Raw genomic sequence first — 26,233 nt, forward strand, 5'->3', positions numbered from 1 at the left:
CGCGATGGTGACGAGTCTGCATACAGACAGGAGGTTGAACATCTGGCTTTCTGGTGCGGTCACAACAACCTTGAGCTGAACATGCTCAGAACACCAGAGTGGTGGTGGTGTAGTGTGCTAAAGCACAGAACTGGTAAGCAGAAGGTTGCCGGTTCGGTCCCCACAACCACCACCATTGTGTCCTTGAGCAAGGCACTTAACTCCAGGTTAACTCCTTGTTTTTTTTGCTTTTTAATCAAGGTTACAGTGAGGCACTTACAATGGCAGTGAATGTGCCATTGTAATTTATAGGCAGAAATGTGAAGCTCATAATTTTATAAAAGCACTTACATTAATTCTTCTATTTAATCGTGTGTATTCTTTGAGCTGTAAAGTTGTTTCAATCGTTTTAGTGTTTATGCTGTTACGTTGTCATTCCAAATAAGTCATAAAATTGTATACAAGTTAGCACAGAAAAGGTTAGTAAGCAACATTATCACTCTAAAATCATGTTAACACTCATTTTGTTTCTGTCTTTTGGCTATACTTTTGAAATAGAGAGTATTTTCACGTTTACAGATTGGCCCATTTCACTTCCATTGTAAGTGCCTCACTGCAAGACAGATTTGTGCTTTTTTTATAAAGAAAAGGTTGAAACTAATTTTTGGGGTAATAAGTATTATTACTAAATATAGTGTATATATATAGTGTACTAAAGGTACACAATATGCCCATATGTTACATTTAAGTAGCCTCAAAACAAGTTTAACTGACTAGACTGAATTAGGCCTACATTTTCTGTTTCTTTTTGCTTTCTCTCTCATGACCTTTTTTTTTGGTATTTTGTTATTTCTGTTTCTTGGCCCAATGTTCAGATACATACATAGTATCTGAACATACCTCCCCCACCCCTTGAGATTTTCTATTACCACGTGGAAAGCACCTCGCCTGGTATGACAAGCGCAGCGGATTGACACTAAATCAGAAACCAACGCTACAGCTCAGCATGAAGGTCACACTCACACACTCGTCTCTATCTGAGAACACACGCTATTCGCTCATCTGTGCCCATGTTTGTGTCTTTACAGAGGGTCACAAGGGCCACTTGAGACTTTGAAAGGGGCCACATCTCTGGACAGTGAGGTGATGGTAATGCTTAAATAATGACAGAGTTCATCACTTTGTTTTCCAGACTTGAGGGAAATATGTAGCTAGAGAGATTTCAGTAGAGATGCTGTGGAATACGATAAAGGCATAAAACAATTCATTTAATATGCCTATTTGATTGTTCAGCAGGTGTAATTTTGGACACACTGTAGTCAGATACCACACTGAAGCATCTATGGGAATAAACAATACATTTGTGAGGAGATCACAGACATTTCACTCACACAGAATCCCTCAAACAGTGCTCGTTAGTCTCAGTGCACAGGGATGAAGGCCTAAGAGCGCTGAGTTTAATTGTTGTGTTGGTGCATATTGTCATCTAGCGGTTGTATGGTGAACTACAAGACCAACAATACAAACGAAAATTGTATATTTTTATAGGCTGTTTTACATGCGGATTCTTCTTTAAATGTAGGCCTAAATGTTATGAAATCGTGTCCAATGTTTAAACAGAACCCATTTACATAAAACGCAAGATAAACTAAGGTAGAACTTTGGTATTATCTACTTCGAAAACAGCATGGGTTACATTTGTCCGTTGGAAGCTTCCGTACTAAGTCACATGAAGTCGCAGATTTGTTTGGTAAAAAGCAGCTGATATGAAGCTGTCATAGATCAAATGCGTATCTGTTGGGGAAAAATGAATTCGTAGTGATCAATGATGATTTAATTGTTTACTTTTTTTAACATCGAAGTTGATTTTACATATTTTATGTGATTATAATTGAAGTATATGGGCTCGCGAGCAGAACCGGCGCAGAAGTGATACATTTTATCAAACTCGTGACGCGCCCTGTCAATCAAATGCTGCTAAAGTGTTGCGCTTCTTCATAGTTCCAGAAATTCAATTTACCTGATTGATCATTTATTACTAAAGACCGCTAATCTGGAATATCATCTGGACTGGGAGGCATCGCGTGCCTGACAGGCTATTTCGCAATATGCAGCTACACTGATTTTCTCTGTTGTTTTAGTTTGTGTCCAAAATCTGTTGGGTTGAATGCAATATTGTGCTGGGGTTTTTAAATACCACCATGCTGCGATGGATTCTGGGCGGTCGGGATGCGCAGGGGGCAGTAGAGGTGAGTACAAGCAATCACAGATGAGAACTGTATGCAACTTTTATTGTCAATGAATTGGTCTTTCTATGAAACTGGTGACCTTTCTATTTCTAAAAGCTGATTTTAAAGTATACTTTTGTAAATGTTTAAAACATCCTGCCAGGCAAACAGTGACAATAAAGCTATATTAATAAATAAAAGCATTAATTAATAATAATAAAAAAAAATATTCAGAAAGTAATAGGGTTGATAGCTTATTTAGCCACGACTAGCCTCATGACACTTTGATAGATAAAATAATATAATGCTAATACTTCTACTACTGAATTATTTTCAACAAACAATGGTTGATTAAAACCTAACCTCTTCTGACAAACCTAAGTTCACATGAAAGTATTAGTCAATTTGACAGTTAATGGAATGGTACATTATTTTAATATTATATATGTCTACTGGGAACAGTGTTGATTCACAACCTGGGGACAAAAATTCAAGTTTTTATAATATCACTTTTTCATCTAAATTTTAATATAAACTTATGGGGAGAACAAAAAAGACAAATTAGCCTACTAGCTGTTTGTTTTCAGTCCAAATGTACATTAAGCTATTTGCTCATGCAGTAAGGAGAAGTTGGGGATAGGCCAAAACGATACAATGCGATTTAATTAATATGTTTAAAAGCTAAATAAACTTCCACTTGTTAATGTGTTGAGAAAATGTATGTCATGGTATAGTAAAAGTTTATGTTAGCTATAAATATATATATATATATATATATATATATATATATATAAATGTTTTGGGTAGCCTTCCACAAGCTTCTCACAATAAGTTGCTGGAATTTTGGCCCATTTCTCCAGACTGAACTGGTCAGGTTTGTAGACCTCCTTGTTCGCACACACTTTTTCAGTTCTGCCCACATATTTTCTATCAGATTGAGGTCAGGGCTTTGTGATCGCCACTCCAATACATTGACTTTGTTGTCCTTGAGCCATTTTGCCACAACTTTGGAGGTATGCCATTTGTCCATTTGGAAGACCCATTTGCAACCGAGCTTAATCTTCCTGGCTGATGTCTTGTTGCTTCAATATATCCTAATAATTTTCTTTCCTCATGATGCCATATATTTTGTGATGTGCACCAGTTCCACCTGCAGCAAAGCACCCCCACAACATGATGCTGCCACTCCCCATGCTTCACGGTTGGGATGGTGTTCTTCAGCTTGCAAGCCTCACCCTTTCTCCTCAAAACATAATGATGGACATTATGGCCAAACAGTTACATTTTTGTTTCATCAAACCAGAGGACATTTCTCCAAAAAGTATGATCTTTGTCCTCATGTGCACTTGCAAACTGTAGTCTGGCTTTTTTATGGCAGTTTTGGAGCAGTGGCTTCTTCCTTACGGAACAGCCTTTCAGGTTATGTCGTTATAGGACTCGTTTAACTGTGGATATAGATACTTATCTACCTATTTATTCCAGCAACTAAACAAGGTCCTTTGCTGTTGTTCACTTTTCTCACCAAACTACGTTCATCTCTAGGAGACAGAATGCGTCTTCTTCCGGAGCGGTATGATGGCTGTGTGGTCCCATGGTGTTTATATTTGCATACTAGTGTTTATACAGATGAACGTGGTACATTTGGAAATTGTTCCCAAGGATGAACCAGACATGTGGAGGTCCACAATTTTTGTTTGCTGATTTCTTTTGATTTTCCCATGATGTCAAGCAACGAGGCACTGAGTTTGAAGGTAGACCTTAAAATACATCCACAGGTACACCTCCAGTTGACTCCAATTAGCCTATCAGAAGCTAATTGCCAAAAGGCTTAACATCATTTTCTGGAATTTTCCAAGCTGCTTAAAGGCACAGTTAACTTAGTGTATGTAAACTTCTGATCCACTGGAATTGTGATACAGTCAATTTAAAGTGAAACAATTTGTCTATAAACAGTTGTTGGAAAAATTACTCATGTCATGCACAAAGTAGATGTCCTAAACAACTTGCCAAAATTATAGTTTGCTAAAATGAAATCAGTGGAGTGGTTAAAAAATGTGTTTTAATGACCAACCTAAGTGTATGTAAACTTCTGACTTCAATTGTTTATATACAGTATAATACCAGATTACAGAATACGTGTAACGTAACCCATCAACAGAACTGTCGCTCACTGGATGTCACTGGATCAAACCAGCCTGTCTGGCACCAACAATCATGCCATGGTCCAAATCACTGAGATTACATTTTTTCCCCATCTTGATGGTTGATGTGAACATTAACCAAAGCTCCTGACCTGTATCTGCATGATTTTATGCACTGCACTGCTTTTAAAATGTGGTATTAGAGCAATAAAATAAACTGAACAGCCACATTCCTGAGAATGAGAGCTTTCATTTTATATATGATTTTTAAATTCATATTAATATTTCTACCACTGACCTAGGTGGTGCATGTTTTCGACGCATATGCTTTAAAACCTTATTTTGTTATTTTATGTAGCGTAAATGCAGAATGCAGAGATCAAACACTTGAACGTTTTAAGTGAGAACTTTTCTCACGACATAGCGAAAATAATTGTTTTACGTGCAAAAAATTCTGCTAATATTGTAAGTTAACCTTAAGGAACAAATAACAATAAATTATAAAAAGTCCTGTCATGGCCCCTTTAAGTTGCTCTTAAATTTAAATGACTTTCTTTATTTCATGGAATACAAAAGATGATTGTATACAGAATTCTTCCCTCAGTCACCATTCACTTTCATTGTGTGGAGAAAAAAAAAGTAAATGATGACTGAGACTAACATTCTGCCTAACATCTCCTGTTGTGTTCCATGGAAGAAAGTAAGTAATGAGGTTTGGAACAACATGAGGGTGAGTAAGTTATGAAGGCACACAAAAGGCACCTGTTTTGTATAATGACCATTGTAAAAGTAAACTTTCTTGTCATTATTTTCTGGTAATCTCAGGATGGTACCCAGACAGTGTCCGGTACCATTAAAAACTGGGCCATACTGTTGAGGGATAGACTGACCCAGTCGAGCAAACAGTAGTCATTTCAGCAGATTCCCAGCTAGACTGAAGCAATGATTCGTTTGTCTATTATTTTTGCTCTGTGTGCAGAAGAGCGCAGTGCTGTTCATTGGGGAGGAACAGCCCAAAAACTGTTTCACGGAGATGCAGGTGCTGAAAGGACACTTTGACATTGTTCGATTTCTGGTGCAGATTGATGACTTAAGGTAAGCAATCCTCTTCTCCTCCTTTTCTGCCTCTGACCAGTGATTGACAGCTCAGACTGAGCCAGATCCTCTCCAAAAGCAAACTTACAGAGCGTGACAAGAGCTTAATCATCACAGCTTCTGAGCGTGTGTGTGTGTGTATACACCTCTAGATCCTCTTACCACTGTCCATCCCCTCTGGGCAGAACTACAACACACAACAACTGCTTCTGCATCACTTAAAGTAAATTCCCATGGTATGACCGTGCTTTGTTTTACATGATACCTTTGTAATGCCATGTTGTTAGACATGTACAAAGGTAGTACCCTATGTTTTGGAGATTTACCATGTGTTTTGGACATGTACAAAGGTAATCCAATGTGTTTTAGACATTTACTGTGGTGTAACCATCCGTTTTGGACATTTACTGTGGAAATACCACGTGTTTTGGACATGTACAAAAGTAATCCAATGTGTTTTGGAAATTTACCCTGGTAATACCATGTGTTTTAGACATGTACTATGGTATTACCATCTTTATTTGAACATATATGAAAGTAATATCATGTGTTTTGGACATTTACTGTGATAATACCATCTTTTTTGGACATTTACCATGGTATAACTATGCGTTTTTGGACATTTACTGTGGTAATACCAAGCGTTTTGGATGTTTACCGTGGTATAACTATGCGTTTTGGACATTTACCATGGTAATACCATGTGTTTTGGACATTTACTGTGATAATACCATGTGTTTAGGACATTTAATGTGGTAATGCCATATGTTTTATAAATTTACCATGGTAAACTGTTTTTTAGACATTTACCATGGCCATAGTAATACAATGTTTATTCAGACAAGGAACCTTTGCAGTACCATGTTTTTTGGACATATAATATGGTAATACCATATGCATGTAAAATGCAGGGGTTTATTTTCATATTTGATGTGGAAGAGACAGTACTGTATATGTATTAGATGTGCATGTTTAAGTGTTTTCAAGATCTTCTTAGTGTCCATCATCTATGGGCATAGAAGCATCTACAGTGGACGTCTAAAAAAAACCTCATGTATATAAACAAGCAGTGCAGTGCACTGCTACACATTGTTAATTAAGTGAGGGAGAAGAGAGTTTGATTGTGGGTTTATGATTTAGGTGTGTGTGTGTTACGGCTGGCTGCTCCTGATGAACTCAGTGCAGTAGAAGTGGTTTCAGGTGTGGGCAGTGTGTAGAATGTGGCTGATTGCTTTTAGAGTCCAGAGTCTTGTTCCTTTTTTCTGAGCCCCTCCATACTTCCTGTATCTCATCCCTTTATCGTGGTATCATTCTATTCTTCTTCCTGCGAAAGATTTGTTTCTAAGCTCAGCAGGTCAAAGGTGATCTGAGAATGAAGCGATTGTTAAAATCTAATCGGGAAAGAAGAGCTGTTTTAGTGCATGCTTTTTGTTTGGGGTTGGGATTCATTGTGTAAGGGTCTTATATTTTGTGCTTTGTAAATCAAATAAAGGTAAATGCTGAGGTTTTTTGTGGTTTGTGATTGTCAGGTTTGCATCAGCAGATGATGATGGCCTGGTTCTTATTTGGAATGTTGAGGTGAGCAGAGCTCCTTGAATATGCTTAACTGTATGTTAATGACATATTAAATACATCAAATATTCTGATTATATGTTAAAGGGACAGTTTACCCAAAAATTCTATCATTATTTACTTACCCACATTCCAACACAGATGTCTTTTTTTCTTCTACTGAACATATACAAAGATTTTTATAAGAATATCTCAGCTCTGTAGGTCCATATAATGCAAGTGAATGGTGACCAGAACTTAGAAACAGAAAATCACAAAGCACATAATGGTAGCATAAAAGTAATCCATAAAACTTTAGTTGTTTATTCCATGTCTTCTGAAGTGATCTAATCGGCTTTGGGTGAGAACCGTGCTTGACGCATGCGCAGAGGTGATAGATGGTGTTAGGAAATGTTTTTGTATGTAGAAAATGTAGGTGGTAGGAAAAGCTTGAAATGATGATAGGAGACTGGTGATGTCAAGATTATAGTGAAAAAGGAAATACATTTATGTCGGTTCTCACCCAGAACCAGTGGATTTAACAACTAGAGTTTCTAATGGATTATATCTAATATCTAAATGCCTTTATTTGGAGCTTCAAAAGTTCTGGTCACCATTTACTTGCATTGTATGGACCTACAGAGCTGAGATATTCTTCTTACAATCTGTGTTTGTGTTCAGTAGAAGAACAAATGTCATGCACATCTGGATTGGAATGAGAGTGAGAAAATAATGATAGAATTTTCATTTTTGGGTGAAATATCCCTTTAATGTTATGATACTCTAAATATGCAAATTAGATTTTACAAATACAGTGCATTCAGAAAATTATTCAGACGCCTTTGTTTTTTTTAACATTTTGTTATGTTGCAAACTTATGCTAAAATGCTTGTTGTTTTTTTTTTGTTTTTGTTTTTCACATCAATCTACACTCTTATCTACATCATGGGGTACCATAATGACAAAGCAAAAAATATATATTTTTTATAACTTTGCAAATATATAAAAAATTAAAAACTGAAATATTACATTGACATAAGTATTCAGACCCTTAACTCAGTACTTAGTTGAAGCACCTTTGGCAGCGATTACAGCCTCAAGTATTTTTGGGTATGATGGGACAAGCTTTGCACACCTGGATTTGTGAATGTTCTTCCATTCTCTACAGATCCTCTCAAGCTCTCTCAGGTTGGATGGGGACCGTCATTGGACAGCCATTTCCAGATTTTCAATTGGGTTCAAGTCCGGGCTCTGTCTGGGCCACTCAAGGACATTCACAGAGTTGTCCCTAAGACACTCTTGCGTTGTCTTGGCTATGTGCTTGGGATCATTGTCATGTTGGAAGGTGAAACTTTGGCCCAGCCTTAAGTCCTGAGTGCTCTGGACCAGGTTTTCGTTAAGGATATCTCTGTATTTTACTATGTTCAGATTTCCTTCAACCCTGACCAGTCTCCACCACTGAAAACACCCCACAGCATGATGCTACCACCACCATGCTTCACTGTTGGGATGGTGTTGTGCAGGTGATGAGCGGTGCCTGGTTTCCTTCAGACATGACGCTTGAAAATGAGGCCAAACAGTTCAATCTTTGTTTTATCAGACCAGAGAATCTTGTTTCTCACAGTTTGAGAGTCCTTTTAGGTTGTTTGTTTTCCCGCAAATTCCAAGTGGGCTTTCATGTGTCTTGCACTGAGGAGAGGCTTTTGTCTGGCCACTCTGCTATGATGCACAAATCGGTTGAGTGTTGCAATGATGGTTGTCATTCTGCAAGTTTCTCCCATCTCCACGCATGATCTCTGGAGCTCAAGCAGAGTGACCATTGGGTTCTTTCCAAATTATGTCAAATCAATTGAATTTGCCACAGGTGGACTCCAATCAAAGTGTAGAAACATTTCAATGATGATCCAGTGAAATGGGATTCACCTGAGTTAAATTTCATGTGTCATAGCAAAGGGTCTGAATACTTATGTCAATGTGATTCTTCAGTTTTTTCTTTTTAATAAATTTGCAAAGTTTTCAAAAATCTGGTTTTTGCTTTGTCATTATGGGGTATGTAGTGTAGATTGATTTGAGAAAAATAAAATAATTTAAAGCATTTTAGCATAAGGCTGCAACATGTGGAAAAAAACAGAAGGGGAATGAATACTTTCTGAATGCATTGTATGATAAATGCATGATAATATATCAGTGGTCAGCCTGGTGTAGGTTGCTTCTACCATAATAAGATTTATGCATTTTTGTTGTGTGTATTTGTGTTGTATGGGTAGTTAATATAACATACTTTTATAATGATAATGAAATTGTGTATTAGTAAATTATGCTGAAATATATTTCAGTGCTCAAAATTTCTGTCCAGAATTTTGAACATCCAGCATATTATGGATCTTATATTGATTATTATGTATTTCTTTATTCACATGAATAAAATCAAGAAAAAAAATCAATAATTGTTATATACACTCACCTAAATGATTATTAGGAACACCTGTTCAGTTTCTCATTAATGCAATTATCTAATCAACCAATCACATGGCAGTTGCTTCAATGCATTTAGGGGTGTGGTCCTGGTCAAGACAATCTCCTGAACTCCAAACTGAATGCCAGAATGGGAAAGAAAAGTGATTCAAGCAATTTTGAGCGTGGCATGGTTGTTGGTGCCAGACGGGCAGGTCTGAGTATTTCACAATCTGCTCAGTTACTGGGATTTTCACGCACAACCATTTCTAGGGTTTACAAAGAATGGTGTGAAAAGGGAAAAACATCCAGTATGCGGCAGTCCTGTGGGCGAAAATGCCTTGTTGATGCTAGAGGTCAGAGGAGAATGGGCCAAATGATTCAAGCTGATAGAAGAGCAACTTTGCCTGAAATAACCACTCGTTACAACCGAGGTATGCAGCAAAGCATTTGTGAAGCCACAACACGCACAACCTTGAGGCGGATGGGCTACAACAGCAGAAGACCCCACCGTGTACCACTCATCTCCACTACAAATATGAAAAAGAGGCTACAATTTGCAAGAGCTCACCAAAATTGGACAGTTGAAGACTGGAAAAATGTTGCCTGGTCTGATGAGTCTCGATTTCTGTTGAGACATTCAGATGGTAGAGTCAGAATTTGGCGTAAACAGAATGAGAACATGGATCCATCATGCCTTGTTACCACTGTGCAGGCTGGTGGTGGTGGTGTAATGGTGTGGGGGATGTTTTCTTGGCACCCTTTAGGCCCCTTAGTGCCAATTGGGCATCGTTTAAATGCCACGGCCTACCTGGGCATTGTTTCTGACCATGTCCATCCCTTTATGGCCACCATGTACCCATCCTCTGATGGCTACTTCCAGCAGGATAATGCACCATGTCACAAAGCTCGAATCATTTCAAATTGGTTTCTTGAACATGACAATGAGTTCACTGTACTAAAATGGCCCCCACAGTCACCAGATCTCAACCCAATAGAGCATCTTTGGGATGTGGTAGAACGGGAGCCAACATTTCTAAAGAATACTTTCAGCACCTTGTTGAATCAATGCCACGTAGAATTAAGGCAGTTCTGAAGGCGAAAGGGGGTCAAACACAGTATTAGTATGGTGTTCCTAATAATCCTTTAGGTGAGTGTATAAGTTTATACTGGCGTACTTATGCTAGATCCCCTCTGTAGACCAAGTTTAATGAAAAATCTGAACAAAAAATGTTTGTTTGTATGTTTGTTTCAGACAGGTGATTGTTTATTGGAGTTGCGCGGTCATACGCAACAGATCACTGCAATGATGTCATACACCCTCATCAGAGGCGGAAACGTGCATACTGCGCTCATTACCGCATCATCAGACCGTACACTCAGTGTATCCTTTCAAACACACACACAGGCATCATTTACATTTACATTTATGCATTTGGCAGATGCTTTTATCCAAAAGCAACTTGCAGTGCACTTATTACAGGGACAATCCCCCCAGAGCAACCTGGAGTTAAGTGCCTTGCTCAAGGACACAATGGTGGTGACTGTGGGGATCAAACCAGCGATCTTCTGATTACCAGTTTACCAGTTATGTGGTTTAGACCACTACACCACCACCACTACATCATGACACTACAAGGTGTTTATTACAAAAAAAATTGAACGCTGATGTTTCTACAAATACCCAACTTTACGAGTCCATCTTGGAGATGTGCTTGTGTTTTGTGTGTGATGGCTTTCCTTAATTCTACAGCAGTTATGGGATCCAGACACAGGAAACAGAGTTCAGAATGTGTCTGATCTACAGTCCTCTGTGAAGGTAAATGGTTTATGTGTGTGGTTTCCTTGAGCTTCCTCTTTCAGTGTGCGTAGGTCTTGAATTGTGTGTATAAACAGACGTCTTCCTCTTTCAGTGAGTGCAGATGTTGGATTGTGTGTGTGCTTATAACAATGTGTCTGGCTTTCAGTGTTTGCTAGTGTTGGATCGTTTAAATGTGTGGCTCTCAGGTGGAAATGAACTGTGTGTGTGGAACAGAGACTTTGATCTGCAGTGTAAAACTGTTCATCACAGCGATGCAGGTACACAATCCAAATACACACACACACAGCTGAATAAATACCAGGAATACAAACTAATCACCTTTTCAGCTAGTTACCTTTTCTGAAGCTAATTTGGCAAAATTGTTTGGTAAAAAATTCTAAATTTTCCTTATTAAATATCACTTGAAAGGCTTTATATGCAACAAAGAGGGCAGAGCATATACAACACAGAAACGTATTCTCTGAGCTGTTAAATACAGTTAACTGTCTGCCATTATCGTAACATTACTATAGCACAAATACTTCAGTATACAGTTGCTGGTAAAAGTATGTGAACCCTGTAAATAAATGTATTTGTTTAAATTTGATCTTCATCCAAGTTACAGTAATGAACAAACAAGCACAATCAAACATAATTTGAACTAATAGCACACAAATTATTGTATTTTCCTTGTACATATTGAATACATCATTCAAACATTCACAGTGTAGGTTGGGAAAAGTATGTGAACCTCTAGGCTAATGACCTCAACAAAAGATAATTAGAATCAGGATTTGGCAAAACTGGCATTCAATTAACAAAAAGAGATGGGAAGTGTGGGTTAGAGCTACTTTGAGTTTGCCATTCACAAGAAGCATCTGCTGATGTGAACCATGCCTCTCAAAAAGAGATCTAGGAAGACCTACGATCAAGAATGGTTGCTTTACATAATGCTGGAATTGGTTACAAAGTTATCTCGAAGAACTTGGATATTAATCTTTCTACAGTTCGAGAAATTGTCTATAATGGAAATGATTTAGTACTGTGGCTACTCTCCCTAGAAGAGGCCGTCCAGCCAAGATTCAAAGTGCACACCTCAGAATGCTCAATGAGGTAAAAAAAGAACCCTAGAGATACCGCTAAAGACACGAAGGAATCATTGGAACTGGTTTACAGCTCTGTTCATGAGTCTACTGTACGGAAATAATTAAACAGGCATGATGTTCATGGCAGGACACCACAACAAAAACAAAAACTGCTGTGTGCCTGAAGTTTGCCAAAGACCACCTTGACACTCCACAATGCTACTAGGAAAATGTTTTGTGGGCTGATGAAACTAAGGTTGAATTGTGTGGTAAGAACATGCAGCACTACACATGGCATAAAAAGGGCACCTCATACCAACATGAAAACATCCTCTCAACAGTAAAGTATGGTAGAGGGAGCATCATGATTTGGGGCTGCTTTGGGGCCTGGACCGCCATCATCGAGGGAAATATTAATTCCCAAGTTCATCAAGATATCCTACAGGATAATGTCATGGTGGCTGTGCACCAGCTGAAGCTCAGTTGAAGTTAAGTGATGCAGCAAAACATGGACCCAAATCATAAAAGTAAATCCACTACAGAATGGCTTCAAAAAGAAAAATAGAGAAAATGGAGTGGCCCAGTCAAAGCCCAGACCTCAATCCAAAAGGAGATGCTGTTGAATGAATTCAAAAGAGCTGTTGACCCAGACGTCATAAGAAGAGCTGAAACAATTCTGTAAGGAAACTTGGTCTGAAATTCCTTCTGAACGATGTGCAGGGCTAATCCACAACTTCCGGAAATGCTTGGTTGAGGATATTGCTGCCAAAGTAGGATCGACCAGTTATTAAATACAAGGGTTCACTTATTTTATCCACAGCACTGTGAATGTTTAAGGGGATGTGTTCAATAAAGACATGAAATGTTATAATTATTTGGGTGTTGTTAGCTTACGCACATTGAGTTTGTCTGTACTTGTGACTTTGATGAAGATCAGATCACATTTTATGACCAATTGAAGCAGAAAACCAGTTAATTCCAAAGGGTTCACATACTTTTTCTTGCCATTTATCTGTCAAATTAAGCATAAAAAAGTTTTTTTGTCATCAGTTAGTTTTCAATTTTCTCTTCTGCTACTTTTTGAAGGTATCTCGGCCATGGTGGAAATCCCGAAGAACTTCATAGCAGCTGCCATAGATAAAGAGATTGGTGTTGTGATATTTCATTTATAATAATTTACATATAATTTGCTTTAAATGATCTTTTAAGAGCCTAAAAGTAAGATTTCCATGTTGCTTCTAAAGCCACCTTAATGCTACCTTAATTGGTCAATTTGCCTGTAGGAAAATGTTGTAATGTTTTATTGTTTCTGATTTTTCAGTGATATTTAAGTTGAACGTGTCTGGTTCAGATATTGCTGTTATGGCCGTGCGGCATCTAGCTGACCACCAGGACACAATCCGATCTCTGATCAAGATCAATGGTGATCTTAACATATATGACATGCTGACATTACACATTACACAGCACAGAGAAATGGCAAACCTTATGTTCAAACACAAAAACATTGCATATAAGGCTTCAACCAACACTTATATTGGTATTCTGCTCTCCATTTAATTGATTAATCGAGTAAACTGTCTTTTAAAACATTACATCATATAAAATTAATTGTTAGTATCGTTCACTGTTCTGTGTATGGTTGATCTATACCCCAGTTACAGTTTTTAAGTTTATTATTAAGCTTTTCGTACTTTTATGCATTGGTTAATCAATTGTATTTTGCTACCCAGTGTGCACTACACTACCCAGTGTTTGTACATTGTACATTTTAAGAAAGCATGTTTAATTACTAGCCAGTGACAAATATTGAGTACTATGTGTCAAGTATTGGGATTTGTGTTTAACGTTGCATCTTAGATAGATTATTTGCGAGCGGCTCTCATATTGGTGAGCTCATCCTCTGGGATTCTGTTGATTGGACAATCCAGGCTTATGAGCTCATTCTGTGGGAGGAGCCAGTGGGAGATGAGGTCCGACTGACCAACCAGAAACAGATTGAGAGGTCCATTCAACACATGAGCTCTGATGGAGAGGTAACGGTTTGATTAGCCAATTAATGCAAACATTGTGTTTGAATTTTGCACCTTTTTGAAAGCCTCAGTTGTTGATGTTCATTATTAATAATTATGCATTTATATGTGCCGATTAGTCTTTTATAACATTTCAAAGATGTAAATGTAAATTTTTTCCTACATTCAAACTCTGTCTCTCTTAGATAATAGTGGCAGCTGTGGGCAGTGGTCTTTATGTTTATAATGTGCCAATGAAGAGTGTAGTGGCATACAGGAAGATCGCTCATGATTCTAATATCTTACACACCATGCTGCAGCAAGACGGGTATGGGCAGTTTCCATAACCTATTCAACACATCATTCAAATAAAGCATTACATGTTTTGAAAGAATGTATATGACAAATGTAGCCTGTATGTGTGTTATATAGTTTTTTTTTTGTTGCAGGCAGTTAATGTCATGCTCTGAGGATGGTAGTGTAAGGATATGGGAGTTACAGGACCTCCCCTTAACTGCTGAGCCAGCATCCTCAGGTGAGCAGGACACGCCCCCTTTAACAGCTTTCACACTCATCATTTCTGCCTCTGTTCTTTCCACTCATCTTTTTAATCTTTTTTAAACCTTCTCACCCCTTTATCCCTTTCCAGCACAACCCATATCCTTCCTTCCCTCTTTCTTTTTCTTTGTCTGAATGTGATCCAGATGTGCCTAAGCGATCATTTATCTGTCATCCTTTGCAAGGAATGTGTGTGTGATTCAGTCCAACTGCTGTAAAATAATTTCCTGAGAGCTGCCCAGTTATAAAAACACAACTTTGGACGTTTCTAATGTTCCGTAATTAGAAGAATTGATCATATTTATTGTTATGGGAATATATAACAAAGTTATTTATTTGAATATTTTTTATTAGAATATTAATCACGATACATTATAATTAATGTTTGGCATTTTTGAGGCAGATAAACTAAAGCAAATATTTTTTTAAAGATATATTTTTACTAGTTAGTAGATGTGTATTATTATTATTATTATTATTATTATTATTATTATTATTATATACATGTATAAATATACATTTTATTTAATTTAGTTTATTAGAATAATTATAAGACATTATAATAAATGTTTGACATTTGTGAGGCAGATAAAATTAAAGAAAATTTTATAATTGATACTATTTTAATTTATTTTATTTTAATAATTGTTTTTATTTATAATAAAAGTATACTATTTAGTAAATGTATTGTTATATTAATTTAAAAATATTTAAAATTGTATAAAAATTAAGTACATTTTTATATTTAATATTAGAATAATAATGATACATTATAATAATTTTGGAAATTTATGAGGTAGATGAAAGAATTATAATAAACGTTTTAATTTTATTTATATAATTATAATATTGATCTAGTATTATCTTATGTAAATGTATAAATTTGAGTATTTTAGAATAAAAATTATTATTATAACTGCTTGACATTTGCGAGGAGGATGACATTTTTTTTAGTAAATGCTAACATTAAAATTTTAAATAAAATAAATGACAATTTCTTTATATAGTATGACATACTGTATATCCTTATATAAATGTATATAACATTTAAAGGGTTAAATATTAATTAATTGTAAAAATGTAACGTTATAATTATAATTATTTATATAATTATAATATTTATTTAGTATGTTATTTTTATGGGAATGTATAAATCTAAATATATATATTATTAATTTATGTATTTATTAGAATAATAATTATGGGCAGATACATTTTTTTTGTAAATGTTATAATTTAAAATGTAAATTAATTCATTTTAATGTAATTATCTAGTATAATATTGTTATATAAATGTTAATAACATTTAAAGGATTGAAATATTTGTACATTTTTGTGGGAATTTATTAGAATAATAATATTTATAATACATGATAATAAATGTTTACATTTTGTGAGGTTGATAATTTACAGGAGTGGTACACGTCATAAAATTATATATTGTATAATAATAATAAATCATAATATTTATTAGCTGTTTTGTAATAATAATAATAACAAATTGTATTAAATGCTATAATAATCTATAATATAAATTTGTATTAATTAAAAAAAAACTTTACTGGCGAAATAACTCTAGGTAGTAGTACGTTTAATAATTTATTATTAAAAACAAATGCTTGTGGATTGAATTTATAGTTAACTTATATATTTAACTTATTTTACATCATTATTAGTTTGCTCCATTACGTTTGCATGGTTTGTATTCATTCAAACATCCGACTTTCCTTTCAGGATTTTTTGGGATGTTTGGCACCTTTGGCAGGTCCAGTAAACAGAACAGTCCTCCTGCCAAGAAACTCCCAGCAGTCCCAGGTCTGCGCTCGCTGGAACTGACAGGCGATCTGATTGGTCACTCCGGAGCTGTGCAGGTATGCTGGTCATGAAACTTGATTGTAAAACCACCTAAACTTTTGGCTTTGTTGTTCTAGTTCATTTTAACTTTGACTAGATTTATCGAATGTTTTTCATGAACTACTTTTAAATGAAAGCTTTCGATTTTGTCTGTGTAGAAAGAGAGTCTTATTAGGTGACATTGATCCTGGGTGGAGCAGGGAATCGTTTTTGAACCGCAGTTTAATTAAAGTTTCTGACAGAGTGAAGGATGTGATCTACATACAAGTCAACTTTCTCATTGATCATCTGACATGTACTCTATCTTTGTTTCACTAACACACCCATCACATTACCATCACTCAATTATATCACATTTTAAAGCTGCTTTTTCTTCAAAGTGATCATACTTATGTTTTATTATGCCTTATCTTAAGTGTATACAGTATTTAGCTATATCAAAATATAAAGGCATGTTCTTGAACAGGGTCTCAGGATCCTGAAACATGTGTGAAAGCACAACAGTTACACTTTTTGATAGACTCAACTTACAAATGGCTTACTTATAATTGTTGCTTCTTACTTTTGTTGGAGTAGGAAAGGAAGTATTTTACATACAAATAATTGCACACTTCAGCTATAAATAACCTGTAAACCTGACAAATAAAATGAAATGGGTTGCTGTGGAGCAGGACAATATAGGCCTACAGAAGCCCTGATTGACATACAGTAGCTTTATACCACTGAACACAGAAAGACAGGAAGAGAGAGGATGAGAAGGGAGGAGATCAGGAAAAGAAGGAAATAGATACATCATTTAATGGCCTACACGTCTATTATTAGTGCTCTGTATAAAGTTCAAGAATGTTGTATAGTTCCTGTAGCAATGCCAAGGTCATGGGTTTGACTTCCACAAACTGATACTGAAAACATGTAAACATTGAATGCACTAGATGCTGCTTTGTACATTTATTCATTAGGCAGACACTTTTACCAGTGGCCCCCAGAAAGTATTTTAACACTTAAAATATATTACATTAGATTGGAGAAAGAAAAAAAGGAAGCCAAGTGGCAAGAACGGTTGGCACGCCAACCGTGGGGGTTTTATGGGGTGGGTGTGGCTCGGGTGGTAGAGCGGGTTGTCCACTAATCGCAGGGTTGGTGGCTCGATTCCCGGCCCACACGACTCCACATGCTGAAGTGTCCTTGGGCAAGACACTGAACCCCCAAAGTTGCTCCCAATGGCAGGTTAGCGCCTTGCATGGAAGCTCTGCCGTCATTGCTGTGTGAATGGGTGAATGAGACGCAGTGTAAAGCGCTGTGAATACCGTTCTACCTAAGGTTGAAAAGGCATTATATAAGTGCAGACCATGTTTTTCTTGTTCTCGCGTTAATGTGGAAAAATCACCATAAAAATGACATTTGTGAAAGCGGCACTTACCTATAGGTTACATCATGAGGGAAACCATCAAAAGCTTTAAAACCAGCAGACTTTGACTTCCGAGACATCGGTATAATATCTATTAATCCGGCATGATTCATTAAATTAAGATTGAAATCGCAATCTGGCCTTGCACGGTTCAAATAAAATCTAGTAAATATATTTACATGCTATGATTAACCAAAATGTGTATCCAGGACTTCCACACATTTCCTTTATGGGTTTGTGTTGCAGATGTTTCTGAGTTTCAAGGAGAAGGGTCTGGTCACCTGCTCCACGGATCACCTGGTCATCGTGTGGAAAGATGGAGAGTTGCAGTCGCAGCTGCGCAGTCTCGCCCTATTCCAGAAACTGGAGGACAACCAGGGACTATGAAAACTTATTCCCAAGCCTGGGATCAGTTTCTGTGTACTGAAAGCACAATTAAATGCATGCAAGTACAGTTTAACTGTTGAACACTTTTCTTTGCCTTACAGACTCTTGACCTGATGTTAGTGTTTTAACTTCATTGTCACAATGTGCTTTAAAACATTTATAATATTAAGAAATATTAAGCATTGTAATTTTAACTTGATGGTTTTATAAATGGCTGTTAAGTCAGTGTGTTTATTGGAATTTTTAAAAACATGTAGTTTTGTATATACGAGGTGATTGACGTGATATGGTAATATTTTGTGTTGTTTATCTTATACAATTGTAACATTGAATGTATGCTTGTGTAGTCTTTGGTAACACTTTCCAATATGTTTCTATATGTTAATATTAGGTCATGCGTTATGTATCATGAATTAACAATAAACAAACTATTTACAGCATTTATTAATCTTGGTTTATGTTGATTTAGAAATATACTATTAATTGTTAGTTCATAATATATTAACATATACAACTTTCAGTGTTATCTGAAATTAACCACCCAAGATTAATAGATGCTGTAATAGAAAATAATTGTTTATTTTTAATGCTAACATGTACAATCTTATTGTGAAGTATTACATTAGCAAGACTGCAGTTGATTTAAACTTGGTGTGTAAATGTGAATTCAGATCAAAGACTTCGAAAAGAATTGCAAATCTTTATTTTTGTGTGTGTCACAAACACAAAGGTTTCAAAGTTGGAGAGACATCTCCAAACGACAGTAAATGTAGACAAAACGAACAACAGTAAAGCAAATTTTAAGCAACAAAGATACTTTTGTACAACTGACAATAAAATATAAACCTTCAAAAGACAAAACAAAACCTTTAGAATGACATGTGGTAATTTTTTACTCCCAGTAATATTGTATTTGTTCATTAAAAAATATTGTATATACACTTGCACAGGGGATAATGCAGTTTTGTACATTCCCCATAGCTATTCGTCAAAAATACAGTAATTGGCACAATCTGAATCCAATGCAGTTAATGTGTACTAATCAAACCTGTCCATGTGTATTTTAGTTCTCATGACCCACCCCTAATTATTATGTCATTGTAGGGCCATAATGGCATGCCAGCAGGAGAGCTTTGATAGTGAGGGTGTATAGGATGTATAGCATCTGAAAATAATCAACACAACATTCAAATATGACCAGGTACTGTTATATAGCTATTATGTGACACAATTAATTATCTTTAAAAAAAAAAAAAAGTTTATTTATACAATTTTCTTTTTTTGGTGAAAAATACTTTTGGTTGTTGCAAAATGAAAGTGTTGAATTACAACACAAAATGGTCTGTGCACGGAGATCTGAAATGGTTTTGGCTGCACCGACTGCGATAATGGAGGAAAACAAGAAAACGTGCTTCCCGTTCGCATTTCTGCAAACTTTCCATGGAGACACGTGAGAGAATTTAAAGTCCATTTGAAATAACAAACAGCTGAAACGGTGATAATGAACTTTAAGAACAAGTCTCAGAGAATACAGTAATAACTCTTCATGTCTCATTAAAGGAATAGTTTAATAGTGGGAAAAATGACAGCGGGCCACGGTCAGATTATTTGTTTAGCCAATCAAAAGACTTGAAGCACGTTCTACCTGTCAATCATTCAGCGCGTTTACAGGGCAGGCCATGTATGATCCAAAGGAAGCTGAGGGAACTTGACGGGTTGTCCGTTTGTCGCGTGAGAACCCAAGTTTGCTACCGTTGCTTTTGTCAACTAGCTGTGCAAGGTCAGTGTAACTGGGTTTGCTGACACCAAATTACATATTTATTTTTCTTATCTGTGAAACTAAGAAGCTCTCCTGCGTCATCTCTCATTAGCTCACAGGCTAAGTCTCACGGAAGTTCTAGAACGGCTAACATCGCATACAGCACCTTTAATATCACAATGGAACTTTGGAATCAAAGAATGAAACAACAATGGCTGCCATAGCAAGACGTTCCATTTGTAAAATAGGAGCCAGAATGTAATCTCACCCTCAACGCTAAGTGAATGACGGCAGGTCTAGCCTGTTGTGTGTTGATAAGACATTAAGGCATGTTCCTGAATCCAGTCTCTAAAATCATTACCTTTTTATATCTGGAAAATAGTCCATATAAATTCATAGATAAACATCTGAACTTGAAAAGAGATTCATGTTGTACATATTTTCTTCTAAATTGCCTACAAACCCTGTGTCTGACAGGAAAATGAAACCGTTTGTTCTAGGGCAGGACAATGCTGGTCTACAGGAGCCCTGATTTGACATACAGTAGCTACATAAAGACAGGAAGAGAGAGAACGAGAAGGGAGAAGGACAGGAAAAGAGGGGAATAGATACACATTTTATGACATACATTGCCATTAAAAGTTCTATACAACGTTTTAGAATGTTCTATGGCTTATCTCTCTTGGTTCTAAGCCCAGAAACAGAGCCCAAAGACCAAACGGATCACATCAAAACTCACCTGAGCTGTAGACCAAAAACTCTCCGTGCACACACACAAACATAAAGAAAAGCGGATCAGTAGTGCAAGATGAATTTGTTCATTGTGGAATCTCAGAGCCCATTAGAGACAAACAAACAAACATACAAGATCTCTTAAATACCTCAATTGTGTCTCAAAGACAGACAATTGCTCCATTACCATTATAAGATACCAAGGTCTGCAAGCAAAAGTAAATTCAACTCAAATAATTCTCATTAAATTCCTCCAAGATTAAAATATTTGAGCTATGCCATCCATGCTCATTTTATAGCTCTAACTCTAGGTCACCAATTGATTAATTTGTTTCCATTTTATTTCTCACAAAGTTGATACTAAAATATACTGTACATAGCTGTGAACTATCTAATCTCATGTGCTATCAAAGAGCAAATTCTGAGCAATATTTTTGTTCTTGAAGCCATTGATAGAGAAGTGTGTATTTCACCTTCGCAAAATGTTACTGTGCCTTTGGTCAATCAATACAGCCATACAATGGAGTTGGTCTTCAGCGTGCACAAACAAACTATACACAGCATCAACATGGACAAGGATGTGCAACTGAAACTAGTTTCATTTTAACAACACCAATACACAACATGATGTTGTGCAACCTTATTGTGCCGACATGAAAGAACATTTTGGAATAAAATTAACTGTTGTGCAATAAAGTATGGTTTGTTCATTTCTTAATCGCTCTTTAATCATCTAATAAAGACCATTTAAAAAATAGCATGTGGGGTTTTGTTTTGGATTTCTTGAACACGGATCATTGATTATACTACAATGAAAAATGAACAAAACATTTTATCTGAGTAAACAAACAAACATGTTTGGGAGTTCTTTGATACTTGTGATAACTTCAATGGTTTTCCAGAATGTTTGCAGTTGTCTGACTTTACCACTAGAGGGTGACCAGTGCATTCCTTATTATTTTCACTGTAGATCATATTTAAACTTTTGACAACTCTTAGCAAACCTGACATATCTTCTATATACAGTTGCACAGTCTGTGCAGCTCTAAATAATTTAATAAATGGGCAAAACTGTATATACACCCTAAAGCTGTCGATTGGCCATATGTGGTATTATAGCAGTGTTAAACATTGATTTTAAAATAAAATGCTGGAACACTTTCTATGAAGCATGTACATTATAAAGGCATTTTAAATGCATTATAGTACATTCATTATATCATATAATACATCTGATCTGTATAATTACACCGTAAATAACTTAACCTCCTGAGACCGAGCATGACTGTAATAGCACCTAATAAACATGCAAAACAAACAAACAAAAAAGTTCTAAAGCAATCAGTTTTCTTGACATACAAAAATGTATGTCTACATATGTGGACGGTGGGACTAAGTTGTAAATACAAATTTTAATAATACCAAGATATAGAAAGTTTTTTTAATCATATTGTTTATTATGTTTCCAGGAGTGTTGGTTATTCATGTTTTTGAGACGTTACGGACATAACTGCTGATTTTCAGTAAAGCTACTTTGGAACAATGTGTATTGAGAAAAGCACAAATAAAAACTATACAAATAAAAATGATATGACTTGATTTGACATTTATATTTCAATGTTTTTTTTTTCCTACTTTGGCAACAAAATATCAATGTTCTCCCTTTGTGCTGTCAAGTATGTACTGTACATACTTACCAGATGTAGTTTTGTTGGCATTTCCCCAATATACAAACTCCGCTGTGATCAGTGCCTTGTTGTTTTGTCACATCATTCTGTACATCAAAAGTTTAACCCTTTACTGACAGCACAGAGTCTTCCGAACTTGGATCAGTCAGTTTAATTTAAATTAAATTATGCGTTACGTATAGAGAAGCCAAAATACAACATTCACGCATGTGTTCGTGAGGTTGCATGAGGTTAAACCACTGTTAAAATGCACTTTGTAAAATCGTAGTGGGATACAAAGAAAAGCCATTATAAATACATTTATAAAAGAAAGACCTTGATGTAGAAGTTTCGTAAAACACAGATAGCCGAGATTTATTTTCGTCATTACTGATAAGCATCCCTACTCTGTAATGCATCAAGACTATTTTTTTTAAATCCATTATTTATACAAGCTTCATAGAAAGTGTTACTGAAACCACACCTCAACTATTATGATCACATTAAACAAAAAGAAAAAAGAGAGGGAAACAGATAAAATCAGGAATGATGAGAGGACAGGAAAGAAAAAAAATCAAAACCCTGCAAGCTGCTCCAAATGCACCATCAAACTCTGCCGTCCAGAGCATTTTACAATATCATTGTAAAAGCAAAAAAATGCTGCCATCTTACAAGACCATAGTAGAATAACCAAACTTTGTGATGTAAAGGTAACGTTCTCATGATCCTGCTCAAGTGCTCTTTATGACTGAGTCCACACAACACATAAAGACTAGAGGGCCAAACTTCTACCAAACATAAACATTTCATAAATTCCAACTAAGCCTGTCTATGAGCCAACACTGTTTAGATACAGTGTGCATCCATCTGTTTCACTTAGAACATGAAATATTACGTGTTAAATTTGTTTTTCTTATTTGGTAAAACATTAGGTGTATTTGAAAAATGTCCAAACACTCACAGGTCAGTGTCACTGACTGAACAAACTTAAACAAAGTCATGTTTTGTTCAAATAGAGAAAATCTTTCTTTCTCAGTCCCTGTCACAAATTTTAAATGGTTTCAGCTAAACATTTGTTAAAAACTTGTTCATTTGTTAAAAAGCAAATTTTTTTTTATTATAAACACACCTTTCACGATGGATTCATTCCAATCAAGACAGTACAGACAAACTATGGCTGTTTGTCTAGGTAAAAGTAGACCAGAGCTTCCGCTGCAATATACATCCTAGCTCCTTGGTAAATACTTAAAAATGGTATAACACTTAAAACATGTGCGAGCCACCCATCAACATGAGCGAATGTCAGCGTATGGGTGGTCTTGTAGAGGCTGTGCTGTAGTTTAGGTTCTGAAATGAAGGTTGACACACAGTATAACAATTAAAATTAGGGAATTTTGTTTCCATACGGACAGTGAAGTACAGTAGGAATGTTAACTGTAATGTTGTGAGTGAAATGCTCTCATCTGTTCTCATATGATACATTCATCACAATCATAACATTTGAACACACACGCACACGCACACACGCACACACACACACACACACACACACACACACACACACACACACACACACACACAATCATCAAGTGTTGATGTTGGTACAGTATGTGTCTGGATATACAGTGTTTTGCTAAATATATTCTTTGTTATAATTGGCTATTTATATCAAAATTATTGATTAATACACATCAGTCCTTGGAGTCTGAGAAAGGCTTGAATCGTTCTGATACAGAAAGTGCCGGAATAACGATGACCCTCGGTGAGCTGATCTGTCAGAGTTTTACATTCATAAACACTGAATCATGCCCAGTGCTAGAATGTCTTCAGTTCTGCCGTTTTGGCAACTTGACATTTGATTCTGTTGACAATATTCAGTCAAAATATTCCATTCTTGTCCAGTTTTTATCAAACCAGTAAGAAGCAGGTGGGCTGGTACTGAAGGAAAATTGTGGTGTGCCTCAAGGTTCAGTACTAGGTCCATTGTACATCCAAATACAGGGCAATTCACTTGGTTTAGCCTTCCTGCACTTAGGCATCGTGGAAAACACCTGTAGCTTCTGTGGTACTGTTCTCCTTACAACTGCTTCAGACTCTTAAAAAAAAGCCCTTTTGGCATTCAGATCTGTGTTCGATGAGTTCATGTCTGTTTATAATGTATATATGGGTCTGCATGGGTTTGTGTTCAGTTTCAGACCTCTCTGAGCATAAATGTCTTCAGTCCCACTGTATACCCCATAGTTGAGAATATATATTATATATACTGTCCTCTACTGGACAAAAATCGTGATCTTCTTCCAGACAAGAATGCAATTACAAAAATCGTTGTCCAGAAATGTTTAAAAACAGCCAAAAAGACACAGAAGAATTTAAAAAGAAAAGAGAGTGAAAAGATGCTGGAGGAGGACTGGTTAAAGTGCATTTGTTTGTCGTTCATTTGTGTTTTACCCTTGTAACCGGTCGATTGTCGCTAGGGTGGAGCGTCGTTGGGAAAACGGGCTGCTGATGTTCAGTAAACGGAATCTTTTGAGGTCAGGTAGAGATGCTACATTCATGGCATGACTTCTGACCTTTGACCCCAGGAGGGTAGGGTTCATCAGGGTCACGGAGGAGGCGGAGGTCGCAGGCTTTTACACTTCAACTCATCCAAGTTCTTCCAGTATTTGTAGTTTTCCGCCAAGTGCTCCATCAAGCCTGACAAACTGGCAAAGGCTGAGAGAGAGAGAATCAACTTAAGGGAATGAATAATGAAATGTGCACTCTATCTGTCTATCTATCTATCTATCTATCTATCTATCTATCTATCTATCTATCTATCTGTCTGTCTGTCTGTCTGTCTGTCTGTCTGTCTGTCTGTCTGTCTGTCTGTCTGTCTGTCTGTCTGTCTGTCTGTCTGTCTGTCTATCTATCTATCTATCTATCTGTCTGTCTGTCCGTCTGTCTGTATATTATATAAACAGTATACAGACAGAGGGGTGTATGTGTGTGTGTGTGTGTGTATGTGTTTGTTTGTATGACAATTTGTGTTCACGCATATGCATGCACTCTCCAATTTCTGGTAAATCCTCTTGAGAGTGTGGTACACACACACACAACTCCTCTATGATAAACTGACCCCATCGTGACCTTGGGAACTAAATCTGCAGAGATCTCAAGAGATAGAGCTTCACTGCATCCTGACCCCAGACTACGGAAATCACAGACAAACACAGACGCACAATCTTTTTCTTTCGTGCACATACACACACACACACGCCCCATGTCCCTCTCCGCCATTTTTTAAGTTTCCATGACATCATAGCTGTTGTGTGTCGACAGTAAGCAGGTTTATTCTCTGGGGTTCAGCTCAGTGGGAAATACAGACTTAAAGTTTCCAAAGCTCACCACATTCTGCTCAACCTCCGGATAATATTATCACATCCATCTCATCAACCATCCCATTCCCAACCCTCTGGTCCAACATCTTCTACTACTAATGGGCCATTTCAACTCATTTAGGAGAACCAGATGACTCAAAAGATG

At 36.5% G+C, this 26,233-nt stretch overlaps 2 protein-coding genes across 4 annotated transcripts in view; one reads left to right on the forward strand and one right to left on the reverse strand.

Annotated features, from left to right (window-relative positions):
- Nucleotides 1-1,721: 1,721 nt before the first annotated feature.
- Nucleotides 1,722-25,304, forward strand: LOC127627634 (WD repeat-containing protein 41-like). 2 transcript variants are annotated; one of them, XR_007968561.1, is made up of 14 exons: nt 1,722-2,228; nt 5,328-5,443; nt 6,973-7,021; nt 10,704-10,832; nt 11,205-11,267; nt 11,416-11,527; nt 13,421-13,483; nt 13,656-13,757; nt 14,195-14,370; nt 14,553-14,674; nt 14,796-14,881; nt 16,639-16,775; nt 18,413-20,333; nt 20,425-25,304. XR_007968561.1 is itself a non-coding variant. In XM_052104098.1 (13 exons), exons 1-13 carry the CDS (start codon nt 2,181-2,183, stop codon nt 18,551-18,553), a joined length of 1,344 nt encoding a protein of 447 aa, XP_051960058.1. In that variant the 5' UTR covers nt 1,722-2,180; the 3' UTR covers nt 18,554-25,304. The 2 variants fall into 2 exon arrangements, 1 of the variants encoding a protein (XP_051960058.1); XM_052104098.1 differs by having other exon boundaries at nt 18,413-25,304.
- The window catches only part of LOC127627623 (high affinity cAMP-specific and IBMX-insensitive 3',5'-cyclic phosphodiesterase 8B-like), a 64,691-nt gene continuing 63,741 nt past the window's right edge, over nt 25,284-26,233 (reverse strand). For both annotated transcript variants that reach the window (XM_052104084.1, XM_052104083.1), the window contains exon 22: nt 25,284-25,423. In XM_052104084.1, the coding sequence (XP_051960044.1) occupies nt 25,314-25,423 (110 nt within the window). In that variant the 3' untranslated portion in view covers nt 25,284-25,313. The remainder of the gene's footprint in view (nt 25,424-26,233) is intronic.

The sequence above is a fragment of the Xyrauchen texanus genome, chromosome 34, assembly GCF_025860055.1.
Source record: "Xyrauchen texanus isolate HMW12.3.18 chromosome 34, RBS_HiC_50CHRs, whole genome shotgun sequence".
NCBI classification, from domain to species: domain Eukaryota; kingdom Metazoa; phylum Chordata; class Actinopteri; order Cypriniformes; family Catostomidae; genus Xyrauchen; species Xyrauchen texanus.

Excerpts from the sequence above, each read along its gene's own strand:
- LOC127627634 (XM_052104098.1), top strand. The coding sequence starts at position 2,181 with ATGCTGCGATGGATTCTGGGCGGTCGGGATGCGCAGGGGGCAGTAGAG. Across the intron at positions 11,528-13,420 it reads TGTTCATCACAGCGATGCAG|GTATCTCGGCCATGGTGGAA; the intron begins GTACACAATCCA and ends TACTTTTTGAAG. Across the intron at positions 13,758-14,194 it reads ATCTCTGATCAAGATCAATG|ATAGATTATTTGCGAGCGGC; the intron begins GTGATCTTAACA and ends GTTGCATCTTAG.